This window comes from Cricetulus griseus (genome assembly GCF_003668045.3).
Source record: "Cricetulus griseus strain 17A/GY chromosome 1 unlocalized genomic scaffold, alternate assembly CriGri-PICRH-1.0 chr1_1, whole genome shotgun sequence".
Lineage (NCBI taxonomy): Eukaryota > Metazoa > Chordata > Mammalia > Rodentia > Cricetidae > Cricetulus > Cricetulus griseus.
Genome location: NW_023276807.1, coordinates 56,402,977 through 56,422,236, shown reverse-complemented (window position 1 = coordinate 56,422,236; position 19,260 = coordinate 56,402,977). Strand labels below are relative to the sequence as shown.

At 38.7% G+C, this 19,260-nt stretch overlaps 1 protein-coding gene across 1 annotated transcript in view; it reads left to right on the top strand.

Annotated features, from left to right (window-relative positions):
* The window catches only part of LOC100774454 (putative ankyrin repeat domain-containing protein 19), a 60,349-nt gene extending 41,531 nt beyond the window's left edge, over positions 1 to 18,818 (top strand). The window contains exons 9-11 of the mRNA XM_027395401.1: positions 9,283 to 9,355; positions 16,726 to 16,787; positions 18,690 to 18,818. Of these exons, the coding sequence (XP_027251202.1) occupies positions 9,283 to 9,355; positions 16,726 to 16,787; positions 18,690 to 18,818 (264 nt within the window). The remainder of the gene's footprint in view (positions 1 to 9,282; positions 9,356 to 16,725; positions 16,788 to 18,689) is intronic.
* The last annotated feature ends 442 nt before the right edge of the window (positions 18,819 to 19,260 follow it).

Below are 19,260 nucleotides of genomic sequence, written 5' to 3'. Positions count from 1 at the left end.
CTTTTCCCATCCTTTTACTCTGAGGTAACGCCTGTCTTTGAAGTTGAGGTGTGTTTCTTGTAAACAGCAGAAGGATGGATTCTGTCTTCATATCCATTCTGTCAGCCTATATCTTTTTAATGTGTAAGTTAAGACCATTGACATTTAGGGATATTAATGTCCATTGATTGTTGGTTCTTGTTTGTTTTGGATTTATTGCTGGTCGTGTCATTGTGTGTGGATTTCGCCCTTCTGGTTCTTTTTGTGTTTGGTAAAATTAGATTATCTATTGCCTGTCTTTTTGTGAGTGTAGTTATGTTCGTTGGGTTGGAGTTTTCCTTCCAGAACCTTCTGTAGTGCTGGATTTGTGGATATGTATTGTTTAAATCTGTTTTTGTCATGGAATATCTTGTTTTCTCCATCTATAGTGATTGAAAGTTTTGCTGGGTACAGTAGTCTGGGTTGACATCCATGCTCCCTTAGTGCTTGTAGGGTATCTATCCAAGACCTTCTGGCTTTCAGAGTTTCCATTGAGAAGTCGGGTGTGATTCTGATTGGTTTGCCTTTATATGTTACTTGGCCTTTTCCTTTGCTGCTCTTAATATTTTCTCTTTATTCTGTAGATTTGGTGTTTTGATTATTATGTGTCGGGCACTTCTTTTTGTGGTCCAGTCTGTTTGGTGTTCTGTAAGCTTGTTGTACTCTCATAGGCATATCCTTCTGTAGGTTGGGGAAGTTTTCTTCTATGATTTTGTTGAATATATTTTCTGTATCTTTGAGCAGTGTTTCTTCACCTTCTTCTATACCTCTTATTCTTAGGTTTGGTCTTTTCCTGGTGTCCCATATTTCCTGGATATTTTGTGTTATGGATTTGTTAGACTTGAGGTTTTATTTGGTTGATGAATGGATGTCATCTCTTGAATTCTATTGGTTATAATCACATCTTTAGTTCCTGATCATTTATCCAGCCTTTCCATTTCCAGCATCGCCTCATTCTGTGTTTTCTTTATTGTGTCTATTTCAGCTTTCATGCTTTGAACTGTTTCAAGAGCTTCCTTCACTTGTTTGGTTGTTTTTTCTTGGGTTTCTTTAGATTCTTTAAGAGATTTGTTTATTTCTTGAATTTTTTGGTTTGTCTTTTCCTGCATTTCATGTAATTTTTTGCTTGCTTTTTCTTCTATTTCTTTAAGGGATTTTCTTGTTTTCTCTTTAAATGTCTCTATCATCTTGCCGAGATAATTTTTGAGGTCCATATCTTCTTTATGCTCTGTGTTGGGCTTTTCACATCTTGCTGGTGTGGAGTCCCTAGACTCTGGTGGTGTCATATTGGTCTTTCTGTTGTTGAGTGAGTTCTTATTCTGTCTTCTTCCCATATCTTCTTCTAGTGGGTGCAGGTGGGGTCTCTCTATCTCCTCTTGTGACCCAGTGGTGTGTGTCGGCCAGAGATTCCATGACTGCAGCTCTGTATGGTCTTGCCTCTCCTGGTAGTCTCCTCACTCTGAAAGAGTTAGGCCTCTGTAGGGGTCAGTTTGGCGGGATGGGAAGGAAGAGTGGGTGTTTCCAGACTCAGGGAGTTCCTCCCTGCCTGGGCAGGTCTACTCCAAGTGGGTGCAGGACCAGAGAGATAGGGGTGAATAGGCTTTGGACGGTAATTGGGTAAGAGCAGAGGGTCATTCACCTCATTATGGATCAGGTCGGTGGGACAGGAAGGAAGAATGGGGTGTTTCCAGATTCAGGGAGCTCCTCCCTGCCTGGGCGTGTCTACCCCAAGCAGGCTCAGGCCCAGAGAGATGGTGTGAATGGTGCTCGTTAAGGATCAGGTCTTCGGAAAGGGAAGGAAGAGTGGGGTCTATTCCTACTTATTTTTAAAGATTTATTATATTATTTATGTGTATGTGTATATATCTGTGTGAGTAAAAGTACCAGTGGGGGCCAGATAAGGGCATTGAGTTCTCTGGAACTGGAGTTATAGATGGTTGTTAGATACCATGTGGGTGCTGGGAATTGAACTCAGGTCCCCTGCTGAGCAGCCTGTACTCTTAACCACAGAACTATCTCTCTAGCCCCTACAATTATTTATTTAATCACCACATTTCACAATACATCTTTACTGTGTCCACGTTTGTTTCTCCAATTAAAAATCTGTTGTTCAGCCCCACTCCTTGTCTTGGGGCTCCTCTCTGAGTAAAATACCATCTCTGCTTTTATGCTGCTTTTACATGTGTGGGTCTAGATGCTACACGGGAGGTAAAACATGTGACATTAGCCTCGCTAAATGTGTCTTATTTAACATACATTAGCTGTCCTTCAAACAGTTAACATACATCACATCCTAATATGGGAAATGATAAACATCATAGGTGTCATACAAAATTGTTATTTTTATTCAATTTTGCACAGATTTTTTTCCTGATATATTTTATTTTAAAATTTCTGTTCACATCTGTGTTCATGTCTGCCATGTGTGTAAGGGTTAGGGTTAGGGTTAGGGTTAGGGTGCCAGCAGAAGTCAGAAGATGGCATTTGATACCTTGGAGCTGGAGTCTTAGGCAATTGTGAGGCACCCAGTGTGGGCTCTAGGAACTGCACTTGGGTCCTCTGGAAAAGTAAGAAGTGCTTTTAACCACTGAGTCATCTCTCTCTCTTTTCTTCCATTTTTTATTTGAATTAGAAACAAGATTGTTTAACTTGTCAATCCCAGTTCCCTCTCCCTCCCCTCCTCTCCTATCACCTACCCAACTAAAACCCTACGTATTACATATCCTTTCTGCTCCCCAGGGAGGTGAGGCCTTCCGTAGTGGGTCTTCAAAGTCTGTCATATTCTTTGGGATAGGGCCTAGGCCCACCCCGTGTGTCTTGGCTCAGGGAGTATCCCTCCATGTGGAATGGGCTCCCACAGTCCATTCTTATGATAGGGATAAGTACTGATCCACTATAAGAGGCCCCAAAGATTTCCAAGGGCTCCTCATTGACACCCACATTCAGGGGGTCTGGATCAGTCCCATGCTGGTTTCCCAGCTATCAGTCTGGGGACCAAGAGTTCTCCCTTGTTCAGGTCAGCTGTTTCTGTGGGTTTCACCAGCCACGTCTGGACCCCTTTGCTCATCAGTCCTCCTTCTCTGCATCTGGATTTCAGTTCAGTTCGAGGTTTAGCTGTGGGTGTCTGCTTCTACTTCCACTAGCTGCTGGATGAAGGCTATATGATGGCATATGAATTAGTCATCAATTTTGTTATCAGGAGAGGGCATTTAAGGTTGCCTCTCCTCTGTTGCTTAGATTGTTAGTTGGTGTCATCTTTGTTGCTCTCCAGACATTTCCCTAGTGCCTGATTTCTCTTTAAATTTATAATGTCTCCCTCTATTATATTATCTTTTATCTTGCTCTCTTCTGTTCTTCCCCCAACTCAACCTCCCTGCCCCATCATGCCTTCTTTGCCCCTCCTCTTATCCCCTTCTCATTCTCTTAGTTCCCTCTCCCTTCCTCCATGCTCCCAATTTGCTCATGAGATTTTTTTCCCCTTTCTCCTTCTCCAGGGGACCATGTATGTCTCTCTTAGGGTCTTCCTTGTTTACCAGCCTCTCAGGCAGCATGGGCTGCAGGCTGGCAATCCTTTACTCTATGTCTAAAATCCACATATGAGTGAGTGCATACCATGCCTGTCTTTTTGTGACTGGGTTGCCTCGCTCAGAATGGTTTCTTCTAGTTCTATCCATTTACCTTCGAATTTCAAGTTTTCATTTTTCCCCCCATTGAGTAGTACTCCCTTGTGTAAATGTACCACATTTTCTCTATCCATTCTTCAGTTGAGGGGCATCTAGGTTGTTTCCAGGTTCTGGAAATAATGCTGCGATGAACATCGTTGAACAGATGTCCTTGTTGTAGGAATGTAATTCTTTTGGGTATATGCCTAAGAGTGGAATTGCTGGATCTTGTGGTAGACTGGTTCCCATTTTCTGAGGAATTGCCATACAGATTTCCAAAGTTTTTGTACGAGATGACACTCCTGAGAGCAGTGAGCCCCTTCCTCCACATCCTCTCCAATATAGACTGTCATTGGTGTTTTTGATTTTAGCCATTCTGACAGGAGTAAGATGGTATCTCAGAGTTGTTTTGATTTGACTTTCCCTAATGGCTAAGGATGCTGAGCACTTTCTTATTTGTCTTTCAGCCATTTTAGATTCCTCTATTGAGAATTGTCTATTTAGTTCTGTACCCCACTTTTTAATTGGATTGTTTAGTGTTTTGGAGATTAGCGTCTTGATTTCTTTGTATATTTTGGAGATCAGCCCTTTGTCAGATGTGGGGTTGGTGAATATCTTTTCCCAGTCTGTGGGCTGCCGTTTTGTCTTGCTGACTGTGTCCTTTGACTAACAGAAACTTCTCAGTTTCAGCAGGTCCCATTTATCAGTTGTTGATCTCAATGTCTGCACTACTGGTGTAATATTCAGGAAGCGGTCTCCTGTACCAGTTCTTTAAAGGGTATTTCCCACTTTGTCTTCTAATAGGTTTGGTGTGGCTGGATTTATTCTGAGGTCTTTGATCCATTTGGACTTAAGTTTTGTGCATGGCAATAGCCACAGATCTATCTGCAGTCCTCTACATGCCAGCATTCAGTTATGCCAGCACCATTTGTTGAAGGTGCTTTCTTTATTCCATTGTATAGCTTTAGCTTCTTTGTCAAAAATGAGGTGTTCATAGGTGTGTGGGTTAATATCAGGGTTTTCACTCTATTCCATTGGTCTACCTGTCTATTTTTGTGCCAATACCAAGCTGTTTTCAGCACTATAGCTGTGTAATAGAGCTTGAAGTCAGGGATGGTGATACCTCCAGAAGTTCCTTTATTGTATAGGGTTGTTTTGGCTATCCTAGGTCTTTTGTTTTTCCATATAAAGTTGAGAATTGTTCTTTCAAGTTCTGTGAAGAATTGTGCTGGGATTTTGATGGGGATTGAGTTGAATCTGTAGATTGCTTTTGGCAAGATTGCCATTTTTACTATGTTGATCCTACCTATCTAAGAGCATGGGAGATCATTTCATTTTCTGGTATCTTCTTTAATTTCTTTCTTGAGAGACTCAAAGTTCTTACTGTACAGGTCTTTCACTTTTTTGGTTAGCATTACCCCAAGGCATTTTATGTTGTTTTTGGCAATTGTAAAGGGTGATGTTTCTCTGATTTCTTTCTCCAGGAATGTATCATCTGTATATAGTAGGGCTACTGATTTTTTGAGTCAATTTTGTATCCTCTTACTTTACTGAAGGTTTTTTATCAGCTGTAGGAGTTCCCTGGTAGAGTTTTTTGGGTCAGTTATGTAGACTATCATATCATCTGCAAATAGTGAAAGTTTGACTTCCTCCTTTCCGATTTGTATCCCCTTGATCTCCTTTTGTTGTCTTATTGCTCTAGCTAGAACTTCAAGGACAATATTCAAGATGTATGGAGAGAGTAGACAGCCTCGTCTTGTTACTGATTGTAGAGTAATTGCTTTGAGTTTCTCTCCATTTAGTTTGATGTTGACTGTCAGTTTGCTGTATATTGCTATTTTCATGTTTAGGTATGTTCCTGTTATCCCTGATCTCTCCAAGACCTTTATCAGGAAGGGGTGTTGGATTTTGCCAAAGCCTTTTACGGCATCTAGTGAGATGGACATGTGTTTTTTTTTCTCAGTCTGTTTATATGGTGGATTACATTGATGGATTTTCATAAGTTCAACCATCCTTGCATCCCTGGGATGAAGCCTACTTGATCATGGTGATTTCTCTGATGTGTTCTTGGATTCAATTTGCCAGTATTTTAGCATCAATGTTCATGAGGTATATTGGTCTGTAGTTCTCTTTGTTAGTTGTGTCTTTGTGTGGCTTGGGTATCAAGTTTGTTGAAGCCTCGTAAAAAGAGTTTGGCAATGACCCTTCTGCTTCTATTGTGTGTCATACTTTGAGGAGAACTGGTATTAGATATTCCTTGAATTTCTGGTAGAATTCTTCACTGAAGCCATCTGGCCCTCGACTTTTTTTTGTTTGGGAGACTTTTGATGACTGCTTCTATTTCATTAAGGGTTATAGGCCTATTTAAGTTGCTTATATGTTCTTGATTTAATTTTGGTATGTGATATCTATTCTGAAAATTGTCCTTTTCCTTTATGTATTTGAACTCTGAGGAATACAGGTATTTTTGTATATGACCTGATGATTCTCTGTATTTCCTCTGTGTCTGTTGTTATGTTCCCCTTTCATTCCTGATTTTATTAATTTTCATGTTCTCTTTCTGCTGTTTTGTAAGTTGGGATAAAGGTTTGTCTATCTTGTTGATTTTCTGGAAGAACCAACTCTTTGTTATATGGATTCTTTGTATTGTTCTCCTAGTTTCTGCTTTATTGATTTCAGCCCTCAATTTGATTATTTCTTGGCATCTACTACTCTGGGGTGCATTGGTTTCTTTGTGTTCTAGAGCTTTCAGCTGTGCTGTTAATTTTGTAGTGTGACCATTCTCCTGTTTCTTCATGTGGGTACTTAGCACTATGAACTTTCTCCTTAGCACTGCTTTCAAAGTGCCCCATAAAGTTGGGTATGTTGTGTCCACATTCTCATTGAATTCTTGCAAATCTTTAATTTCATTCTTTTATTTCTTCCTTGGCCCAGGAATTATGCAATTGTGCATTATTTAATTTCCATGAGTTTGTAGATTTTCTACAATTTTTTTTTGTTATTGAATCCTAGCTTTAAAGCATGGTGGTCTGATAAGATACAGGGAGTTATTTTAACTTTTCTGTACCTATTGAGGTTTGCTATGTTGCCAAGTATTGTAGAGAAGGTTCCATGTGGCACTGAGAAGAAGGTATATTCTTTTGTATCTGGATGGAATGTTCTATAGATGTCTGTTAAACCCAAATGGGAATAACTTCTATTAGTTCCTTTGCTTCTTTGTAAAGTTTCTGTCTGGTGTTCCTGTCTAGTGGTGAAAGGGGGGTGTTGAAGTCTCCCATTATAAGTGTGTGCAGTTTCATGTGTGATTTGAGTTTTAGTAATGCTTGTTTTATGAATGTGGATGCCTTTGTATTTCAGGCATAAATCATGTGTGATTTGAGTTTTAGTAATGCTTGTTTTATGAATGTGGATGCCTTTGTATTTCAGGCATAAATGTTCAGAATTGAGACTTCATCCTGAGGGATTTCTCCTGTGATGAGTAGGAAGTGACCTCCTTCATCTCTTTTGATTGATTTTAGTTTAAAGTCCAATTTGTTGGATATTAGGATTGCTACCCCCCACTTGTTTCGTGGGTCCATTTGATTGGAAAATCTTGTCCCAACCCCCAATTCTTAGGTACCATCTCTCCTTGAAGTTGAGGTGTGTTTCTTGTATGCATCAGAAGGATGTATTCTGTCTTCTTATCCATTCTGCTAACCTGTGTCTTTTCATAGGTGAGTTAAGACAGTTAATATTGAGGGATATTAATGACCATTGATTGTTCATTCTTGTTTGTTTTTGATTTGGTGGTGGTGGTGGAATTATGTGTGGGTTTCCACCCCTTTTTTCTTTTGTCTGTTGGTAAAGTGGGATTATCTATTGCCTATATTTTTCTGGTTGTAGTTAACTTTCTTGGGTTGCAGTTTTCCTTCCAAACTTTCTGTAGGGCTGGATTGTTGGATATGTATTGTTTGAATCTGGTTTTGTCATGGAATATCTTGTTTTCTCCATCTATATTGATTGAAAACTTTTCTGGGTATAATAGTCTGGGCTGGCATCCATGGTCTCTTAATGTAGGTGGAATATCTATCCAGGACCTTCTGGCTTTCAAAGTTTCCTTGGAAAAGTCAGGTGTAATTCTGATAGGTTTGCCTTTATATGCTACTTGACCTTTTTCCTTTGCTGCTCTTAATATTTTCTCTTTATTCTGTATGTTTGGGTTTTGATTATTATGTTATGAGGAGACCTTTTTTTTTTTTTTTTGATCCGGTCTATTTGATGACGTATAGGCTTCTTGTACTCTCATTGGCATGTCTTTCTTTAGGTTGAATAAGTTTTCTTCTATTATTTTGTTGAATATGTTTTCTGTGCCTTTGAGTTGGATTTCTTCAACTTCTTCTATACTTATTATTCTTAGATTTGGTCTTTTCATGGTATTCCATATTTCCTGAATATTTTGTGTTAGGGATTTGTTGGACTTAAGATTTTCTTTGGTTGATGAGTCTATTTCTCTTAGTGTGTCTTCAAGTCCTGAGATTCTCTCTTCCTTTTCTTGTATTCTGTTGGTTATGCTTGCATCTGTAGTTCCTGATCATTTACCCAGCTTTTCTATTTTCAGCATTCCCTCAGATTGTGCTTTCTTTATTGTCTCTATTTCAATTTTTAGGTCTTGAACTGTTTCCTTGAAAGATTTGTTGATATCTTGTATTTTTTGGTTTTTCCCTTTCATTTCTTTAAGGGATTTTCTCATATCCTCTTTGTGGCCCCCTATCATTTTCATGAAGATGTTTTTAAGGTCATTCTCTTCTGCTTCATCTGCATTGTGATGTTCAGGTCTTGCTGGGGTAGGGACCCTAGTCTCCAGTGGATTCTATTGGTTCTTCTGTTGTTGAATGTGCTTTTTATATTGTCTTTTTCCCATCCTTTCTTCCGGTGGGAATAGCAGAAGTCTCTTCCTCTCTTGGTGGGTATGAGACCAAGGTTCCCTTCTGGTAGATGCATACAGTTCCAATACTTTGATGTCTGTCCTCTTCTCGTGGATGGAGGAAAGACTGGTACTGGGGCCTTGGCAGTCTCTGGGTGTGTTGGATCCCGCTGAGTTCAGAACTCGTGAGTAGTCCCCCGGCCTCAGATGTCCCCCATAATGGCAGCAGAACCTCAATGGAAACAGCTCCTTGCCTACCTGTTCCAGTGGATGGAGGTGGGACTGGTAACAGGGTCTTGGCAGTCTCTGGGTGTGTTAGATACCAGGGAAAATCCTGAGTCTTCTCTTGAGCCTCATGGTTGTTTTTTTTGTTTGTTTGTTTGTTTGTGGTTTTTTTTTTTTTTTTAGCACATTTCAGTTGTGTTGCTGCCCAGACCTGTAAAAGTCTTCCAAATATTAAAATCATAGAGTGATAATTGGAAAGATAAGAATGAGAATTTGGTTCTGTTCTAATTATTTGGGCATATGATTGGTGTTGTATCAGCATAGAAATGATCGTATTTCCCTTTGCTTTTTAGCGTGGGTTGAGAAAGATTTATCCTCGGAGGTAATAAGCTTTATATTTTTTATCATTAATTATTAAGTATATCTTATGTGACATACATAACATTTAAATATCCTGCCTTGAATCCTATTTAGCCTGACACAGAAGTAAGAGAATCTGTTACAAATGAAGCAGTAGAAATAATAGAACTGCTACAACCCATACCAGGTAAGTTTTGCAAAGCAAATCATTTTGGAAAAAAATAGAGTATATGAAATGCTTGCAGACTTTGCCATCCTAATTCTGATCCCCCCAAGTTGGTGGTATGATTTGATATAAATGTGAACTTTATGCTAGCATCCATATTTTTTATATTTATTTATTTATTAGTTCAAATTAAGAACAAGCTTGCTTCACATGTCCATCTCCTCTCCCTTCCCTCTCACTCAGACCCCTACCATCTCCCCACTACCATCCCCCTTCTGCTCTCCAGGGAGGGTAGGGCCCGCCATTGGAGCTCCCCAAAGTCCACAGCATCATCCTGGGCTGGACCTGGCCCCTCTCCCATGTGTTCAGGCCGAGAGAACATCCCTTCACATGGGATGGGATCTCAAAGTCCTTCTTATACAAGGGAAAAATACTGATCTACTACCAGCAGGCCCATAGAGTGCTGAGGCCTCCTCATTGACATCCACTTTTGGGGGTCTGGATCCTTCCCATGCTGGCTTCCCAGACAGCAGTATGGGGTCCATGTGCTCCCCCTTGTTCAGGTTAGCTATTTCTGTGGGTTTTACTAGCCTGGTCCCGACCCCAATGATCTTCATTCCTTCCTCTCTGCAACTGGGTTCCAGAGTTAAATTCAGTGTACAGCTGTGGGTGTCTGCCTCTGCTTCCATCAGCCACTGGATGAGGGCTCCTCATGCTCCTAATTGGCTCAGGAGATCCTGCCCCCTCCCATTCTCTGGGATCCATGCATTTTTCTCTTAGATTTCTTATTTCCTAGTTCCTTTGGTGATGAGGATTGTAGGCTGGTAATCCTTTGCTCTATGTCTAAAATTCATATATGAGTGAGTACATTCCATGTTTGTCTTTTTGTGGCTGGGTTACCTCACTCAGGATGGTTTTTTCTAGTTCCATCCATTTGCCAGAGAATTTCAAGATTCTGTTGCTTTTCTCCACTGAGTAGTACTCCATTGTGTAAATGTACCACATTTTCTCTATCTATTCTTCAGTCGAGGGACAACTAGTTTGCTTCCAGGTTCTGGCATTACAAACAATGCAGCTATGAACATGGTTGAACATATGTCCTTGTTGTATGAATGTGCATTATTTGGGTATATGCCCAAGAGAGAAATCGCTGGATCTTGAGGTAGACTGATTCCCATTTCCTGAGCAACTGCCATACTGACTTCCAAAGTGGTCTTACAAGTCTGCACTCCCACTAGCAATGGAAGAGTGTTCCTTTTTCTTGACATCCTCTCCAGCATAGTTTGTCATTGTTGTTTTTGATTTTAGCCATTCTGGTTGGTGTAAGATGGTATCTCAGAGTAGTTTTGATGTGTATTTCTCTGATGGTTAAGGATGTTGAGCACTTTCTTAAGTGTCTTTCATCCATTTTAGATTCCTCTGTTGAGAATTTTCTATTTAGTTCTGCACCCCACTTTTTAATTTTATTGTTTGGTGTTTTGGTGGCTAGCTTCTTGAGTTCATTGTATATTTTAGAAATCAGCCCTCTGTCAGATGTGGGGTTGAAGATCTTTTCCTATTCTGTTCACTGTTGTTTTGTCTTGCTGACTGTGTCCTTTGCCTTACAGAAGCTTCTCAGTTTCAGGAGGTCCCATTTATTAACTATAGATCTCAATGTCTCTGCTACTGGTGTAATGTTTAGTAAGCAGTCTTCTGTACCAATTTGTTCACAGGTATCTCCCACTTTCTCTTCTAGAAGATTCAGTGTGGTTGCATTTATGTTGAGATCTTTGATCCATTTGGACTTGTTTCATGCATGATGATAGATATGGATCTATCTGCAATCATCTGCATGTCCTAATTCATTTGTGCCAGCACCATTTGTTGAAGATGTTTTCTTTTTTCCAATGTATAGATTTAGCATCTTTATCAAAAATCAGGTGTTCATAGGTGTGTGGGTTAAGATCAGGGTTTTTAATTGAATTCCATTGGTCTATCTGTCTATTTTTGTGCCAATACCAAGCTGTTTTCAGGACTATGGCTCTATAATAGAGCTTGAAGTCAGGGATGGTGATGCCTCCAGAAGTTCCTTTATTGTACAGGGTTGTTTTGGCTATCCTGGGTTCTTTTTTGTTTTTACATGTAAAGTTGAGTATTATTCTTAAAAGGTCTGTGAAGAACTGTGTTGGGATTTTGATGGGGATTGAGTTGAATCTGTAGATTGCTTTTGGCAAGATTGCCATTTTTACTATGTTGATTCTACCTATCCAAGAGCATGGGAGATATTTCCATTTTCTGGTATCTTCTTTAATTTCTTTCTTTAAAGACTCAACGTTCTTAATGTACAGGTCTTTCACTTTTTTGGTTAGAATTCCCCCAAGATATTTTATGTTGTTTGTTGATATTGCGAAGGGTGTTTATCTGATTTCTTTCTCCAGGAATGTATCATCTGTATACAGTAGGGCTACTGATTTTTTGTCAATTTTGTATCCTCTTACTTTGCTGAAGGTGTTTATCAGCTGTAGGAGTTCCCTGGTAGAGTTTTTGGGTCACTTATGTAGACTATCATATCATCTGCCAACAGTGAAGGTTTGACTTCTTCCTTTCCGATTTGTATTCCCTTGATCTCCTTTTGTTGTCTTATTGCTCTAGCTAGAGCTTCAAGGACAATGTTGAAGAGATATGGAGAGAGTGGACAGCCTTGTCTTGTTCCTGATTTTAGAGTAATTGCTTTGAGTTTCTTTCCATTTAGTTTAATTTTGGCTATCGGCTTGCTGTATATTGCTTTTATTATGTTGAGGTATGTTCCTGTTATCCCTGATTTCTCCACGACCTTTATCATGAAGGGGTGTTGGATTTTGTCAAAGGCTTTTTTCAGCATCTAGTGAGATGATCATGTGGTTTATCTTTTTCAGTTTGTTTATATGGTGGATTACATTGATGGACTTTCGTAGGTTGAACCAACCTTGCATCCCTGGGATGAAGTCTACTTGATCATGCTGATTTCTCTGATGTGTTCTTGGATTCAATTTGCCAGTATTTTAGCTTCTATGTTCATGAGGTAGATTCGTCTGTAGTTCTCTTTTTTAGTTGTATCTTTGTGTGGCTTGGGTATCAAGGTTATTGAGCCTTGTAAAAAGAGTTTGGCAATGTCCCTCCTGCTTCTATTGTGTGGAACAATTTGAGGAGTACTGGTATTAGCTCTTGTTTGAATTTCTGGTAGAATTCTGCAGTGAAGCCATCTGCCCCTGGGCTTTTCTTGGTTGGGAGACTTTTGATGACTGCTTCTATTTCATTAAGTGTTATAGGTAGATTTAAACTGCTTATCTGTTCTTGGTTTAATTTTGGGAAGTGATATCTATTCAGAAAATTGTTCATTTCCTTTAGATTTTCAAATTTTGTGGAGTACAGGTTTTCAAAATATGACCTGATGATTCTCTGGATTTCCTCAGTGTCCGTTGTTATATCCACCTTTTCCTTTCTGATTTTGTTAATTTGCATGCTCTCTCTCTGCTGTTTGGTTAGTTTGGTTAGAGGTTTGTCTATCTTGTTGATCTTCTCAAAGAACCGACTCTTTGTTTCATTGATTGTTTGTACTGTTTTCCTAGTTTCTACTTTATTGATTTCAGCCCTCAGTTTATTTCATGGTGTCTACTCCTCCTCAGTCAGTGGTGAGTTTGCTTCTTTTTGTTTTAAATCTTTCATTTGTTCTGTCAATTCTTTAGTGTGACTATTCTCCAGTTTCTTCATGTGGTGACTTAGTGCTATGAAGTTTCCTCTTAGCACTGCTTTCAAAGTGTCCCATAAGTTTGGGTATGTCTACATTCTCATTAAATTCTAGGAAGTCTTTAATTTCTTTTTTATTTCTTCCTTGACCCAGGAATGGTGCAGTTGGGTGTTATTCAATTTCCATGAGTTTGAAGGTTTTCTGTAATTTGTATTGCAGTTGAATTCTAACTTTAAAGTGTGGTGGCCTGACAAGATACAGGGTATTATTTTAATTTTTTTGTGTGTTTGTGGAGGTTTGCTATTTTGCCAAGTATGTGGTCAGTTTTAGAGAAGGTTCCATGTGACACTGAGAAGAAGGTATATTCTTTAGTGTTTGGATGGAATGTGCTATAGATGTCTGTTAATCCAACTGGGTCATAACTTCTTTTAGATCCTTTGTTTCTGTCTGATGTTCCTGTCTAGTGGTGATAGCAGGGTGTTGAAATCTCCTACTATAAGTGTATGGGGTTTTATGTGTTAATTGAGCTTTAGTAATGTTTCTTTTACAAATGTGGGTGCCTTCATATTTGGGGTATAGATGTTCAGGACTGAGATTTCATCTTGATGGACTTTTCCTGTGATGAGTATGAAATGCCCTTCTTCATCTCTTTTGATTGATTTTACTTTGAAGTCTAATTTGTTGATATTAGGATTGCCACACCACTTTGTTTCTTGGGCCCATTTGATTGGAAAATCTTTTCCCAACCCTTTACTCTTGGGTAATGCCTGTGTCTGAAGTTGAGGCATGTTTCTTGTATACAGCAGAAGGATGGATTCTGTCTTCATATCCATTCTGTTAACCTGTATCTTTTTATATGCAGGTTAAGACCATTGACATTTAGGGATATTAATGTCCATTTATTGTTGGTTCTTGTTTGTTGGTGTCATTGTGTGTGGATTTTGCCCTACTTTTTCTCTTTGTGTTGGCAAATTTAGGTTATCTATTGCCTGTATTTTTGTGAGTGTAGTTATCTTTGCTGGTTTGGAGATTTCCTTCCAGAACTTTCTGTAGGGCTGGATTTGTGGATATGGATTGTTTAAATCTGGTTTTGTCATGGAATATTTTGTTTTCTCCATCTATAGTGATTGAAAACTTTCCTGGGTACACTAATCTGGGTTGGTATTCATGTTCCCTTAGTGTTTGTAGGACATCTATCCAGGACCTTCTGGCTTTCAAAGTTTCCATTGTGAAGTCGGGTGTAATTTGGATAGGTCTGCCTTAATATGTTACTTGACTTTTTTTTTTTTGCTGCTCTTAACATTTTCTCTTTATTCTGTAAGTTTGGTGTTTTGATTATTATGTGACAATGGGTCTTCTTTTTGTGGTCCAGTCTATTTGGTGTTCTGTAAGCTTCTTGTCATTTCAAAGGCATATCCTTCTGTAGGCTGGGGAAGTTTTCTTCTATGATTTTGTTGAATATGTTTTCTGTACCTTTGAGCTGTATTTCTTCACCTTCTTCTATACCTATTATTCTTAGGTTTGGTCTTTTTACTGTGTCCCATATTTCCTGGATATTTTGTGTTAGGAATTTGTTGGTCTTGAGATTTTGTTTGGTCAATGACTGTATATCCTCCAGTGAGTCTTCAACAACTGAGATTCTCTCTTCCATCTCTTGTATTCTATTGGTTATACCCACATCCTTAGTTCCTGATTGTTTATCCAGCCTTTCTATTTCCAGCATCCCCTCATTCTGTGTTTTCTTTATTGTTTCTATTTTAGCTTTCATACCTTGAACTTGTTTTGAGTGCCTCCTTCATTTGTTTCATTGTTTTTTCTTGTTTCCTATTTAAGGTTCTTGAATATCTTTATAAAGTAGAGTTGTAGGTCTGTCTCTTCTTCTTCCTCTGTGCTGTGCTTTTCAGATCTTGCTGGTGTGGAGTCTTTCTGTTGTTGAGTGTCTTCTTATTCTGTCTTCTTCCCATCTCTTCTCCTGTGGGTACAGGTGGGGTCTCTCTATCTCCTCTTGTCTCCTGGTGGTGTGTGTGGGCCAAGACTTCAATGTCTGCAGCTCTGGATGGTCTTGCCTCTCCTGGTAGTCTCCTCACTCAGCTCAGGAGGGTCGGGGCAGCAGAGTGGAAAGGAAGAGTGAGGTGTTTCTGGACTCAGGTAGGTCCTCCCTGTCTGGGAGTGTCTACTCTATGCCAGGTACAGGCCCAGAGAGATGGGGATGATGGCAGGAGATGGGCAGGATTCCAGCAGGAGCAGAGGGTACACTCACCTCAGGAGAGGTTGGGCTGGCAGAGGGGGAAGGCTAGCATCCATGCTTTTAAAAATAGCATATTGAGTGCCAGAAGGAATCTTTTAAATGTAAGTTTAATGAGGGACTTCCACTTTTGTGTTTCAGTAGGATCTTCATCATAATGATTTACAGAGGGCAATTATTACACTCACGAGGTTTCTCCACAGTTTAAAAAACACTGTTTGGAGAACTGGTTACTCAGTTGCATGCCTGTGATCCCAGACCCTTGAGAAGCTCTGACTAGATGTTCATTTTTCTCAGGAGATTTTGGACTAGTGTGTGCACAAAGCAACATATTTTTTTAACTTAAAAATAAAAAAAAATATTTCTACTGAGGGATTTCAGTCTGTTTGCTGTCTGGATCTAAAGTGTGTTCTTTTCTTTCTTTTTTTTTATATCTGTGAAATGAGTTCTTTTATTCAACCACGTATCCTATCTGCATCCACAACTCACTAATTACAATATTATACAATTGACTTTAGGATTCAAAGCCAAAGATACTCATAAAAGTGTTCTGGTTGCACTTGTGTTTTTTCCCTCATTCCCCTCTCCCCCTGAAAACCCTATATCTGGTCCCACCTTACCTAATTATCAAACCACCCACTAACTCTAGAAGAATACTCACCTAATATTTGATTTCCATTTTCCAAAATCTCATGCCATTTACTACCAGGATACAAAATAATTATTGAGTAAAACAAGAAAAACTGATTATACAAGGGTGATGGCAAAGATTGATAGCTCTCGTGCAGGGGTGAAGGAGAGACCTGGGAGGAATAATTTACAGTTATAGTAATAATTCACTGAAATACTGAAGCAGACAAAGGAAAACTGTGACCAGGGAAGACTCTACGCATTAGTTTGAGGCTTGGAAGAAAAAATTGTCTGATACTTGGTGAAAACCTCTTCACATGTTGGAAACTGTGTGATCACAGACAAAATGTTTGACTTAGCTATTATTTTGTGATCAAAATGCTTAGCAGATTGTTTGAAATGTAACATAGGATAAAAATTAATATACATCATGAATTTATTCACTGCTAGGGTCTTTGGAAATTTGTTTCTTGAGGCTTTATTTGTTTAGATTGAGTGGATGAATTTATGTGCAAGTCTTTATGATGTATGGCACCCTCTGCTGGTTATCAATAAATATCTGATGTGCCAGAGATCAGATATGTGATCCCAGGTTGAGAACCACTGCTTTAGGCAACTGGAACTATTCAGCTCAATACATACATATATACATACATGTGTACATACATATTTAATTGAAATTCTTCCTTAGAAAATAACAATATAATGTTACTTTTAAGTCATTTAAACAGCCCCTTTAATATATAGACTATTGCTTTATAAGAATTCTCTGCAGTTTAATTAAATAAATGTACTTGCCAACAGAACCAGAGTTAGAATTGATGTCAGTGGAAGAAGACATGTCTGATGAAAGTGAAAAAAATCAGCCACTGGTATGAAAATATTTAATTTTAAATATCACATAATATTGTATAGCATTAGCCACATGAAACCATATTTTAGATTACTTGATAGAATTAATAGATCGTAACTAAATCCTTAATGTTGAAAACATTTTTCCTTGTTATAAAATTTAACATAGCAAGTTCCAAGACAGTCAGGGCTTCACAGAGAAACCCTCAAAACAAAAACAAGACAAAACTTCAGAATATTCTTAAACTCCATACTAACTTAAAAGAGATCAAGGAGTAAGTGAAGAAGGGGCCAGCCGCTGAGCCACACAGCCAGCCATGGAGTAAGAGTGAAAGTATGATTACAGAAGTAAGAAAAGAAAAATCTCAGAGGCAAAAGGTAGATGGGATAATATCAGAAAAGTTGGCTAGAAATAAGTCATGCTAAGGCTGGACATTTATAAGTAGAAACAAATCTCTGTGTAATTTATTTAGGAGCTGGATGGTGGGCTCTCCAAAAGAGAAAAGAGCAAAAGAGTAAAAACATCCAACATGTGCTGTTTGGCATCTATGCTGCCTCACTGGCCAACAGCCACAAAAGAAAGAACCAATTCCTGACACTGGGCTTTTTATTAGATAGTTTCTGGAGTCTAGTAGGGATATTGTTGCCTTGCTACAGGCTTATATCTATCATCCATCTGTTTATATATTTCTGTTGTGAGATATTTGTACACTGTATGAAAGTGCACTGCTATGATTGGTGTAGTAAAAAGCTGAACAGCACCGGGCGTTGGTGGCACACGCCTTTAATCCCAGCACTCGGGAGGCAGAGACAGGTGGATCTTTGTGAGTTCGAGGCCAGCCTGGTCTCCAGAGCGAGTGCCAGGATAGGCTCCAAAGCTACACAGATAAACCCTGTCTCTACCCCCCCCCCCCCAAAAAAAAAAGCTTGAACAGCTAATATCTAGGCAAGGTATAGGCAGGACTTCCGGGGCAGAGAGCGAAAGGAGGAGGAATCTAGGTGTGCGAGAGAGAGACTCAAGGAAACATGGAGAAAGTAGGATGAGTGGTATGTGACAGAAGATAGATGAATAGAAATGGGTTAATTTAAGTTATAAGAGCTAGCTAAAAAACAAGCTTAAGCTGAGGCCAAGCTTTTATAATTAATAATAAGTCTTCATGTCATTATTTATGAGTGTGTGGCCCAAAGAAAAATCTGACTATCTATCTATCTATCTGTCTGTCTGTCTGTCTGTCTGTCTGTCTGTCTGTCTGTCTGTCTATCTATAAATCACCATTCTATAATCATTATGTACTTATCAGTAATTGAATCTATCCACACATCTGGAAGCTTCTACACTAGTAGCCTTCCATATGACCCTTCTCAGGATATCAGGTATTATTTTGACGTTTGTGATCCATTTGGAGTTGAATTTTGTACAGGATATGAGAGAATGATTGAGTTTCATGCTATTATTTAAATACAACATAAATAGAAATTTTGTAACTTACCACACTCATTTAAGTATTTTTTCTACCAGTAAACATTTTATGTAAAAACATGTATGATTTAAGAATTATTCACATGTAACAAACAACTTGTTCAGTATTTTGTGTATAGCCAGCATGACAAGCTAGGAATTCTTTTTACATAAAATATTTTCTCTTGTCTCTATGACAGTTTCTGTCATTGTAGGAATATTCTAAATGTTACTTTGTTTCTCCTGGCCTTCCATGATCTGTTTACATGTTCAGCTATCAATTGATAGAAAAGGATTAAATTGATATAAAGAACATATACAATGTCCCCATCAAGAGTTTTACTCTCCGTACAACTTACTCTTATTTTCTAGTTTAATTGCTTTTAAAGCTGGAAAGTCAGACCTCTTCTTAGAAGGGAGCTAGGAGACATTTATGTAACTTATTGATACTTATTTTTTTAAGAGTGTCTTGGAGCATCTTCCACAGATGAGTGTTGGACATTTATCTGATGCAGGATATGAAATGGGAAAAGTTAATATAAACAGACAAATGAAAGGTAGGAATAGCATTTTACTAAAAAGAACTATGTGATGGTGCAAGACTGCATTTTATAGACTTCAGTTGCTCTGTAGTGGCACCCATCTTTACATGCAACATCATAAACTCATACAATTGCTTCACAGATGCCATTCATGTAATTTACCCAGAAGTCAATACCCTGCAATGATAATATTGCTTGATGAATTTAGTAGATTAAAGAATCAGTTCATTCAAAACAAACACTAACCTGGAACCCTCACCATAATAAGATGTGCACCAGAAAAATGACGAACACGAGCAACTTAAACATAACTAACTTTATGGTTTTTCTCAAGTGACAAGTCTATTTCTCCAATGATACAAACCTATTTATACATTATTTCATTTAGTAAAATTTGGTCTGCATCACACATAGGTAAATTTATAACCTAGATATCCCTGTAAACATTCCACCAGTTATGGTCTCGATAGTGTTTATCTTGCCCCAGTAACT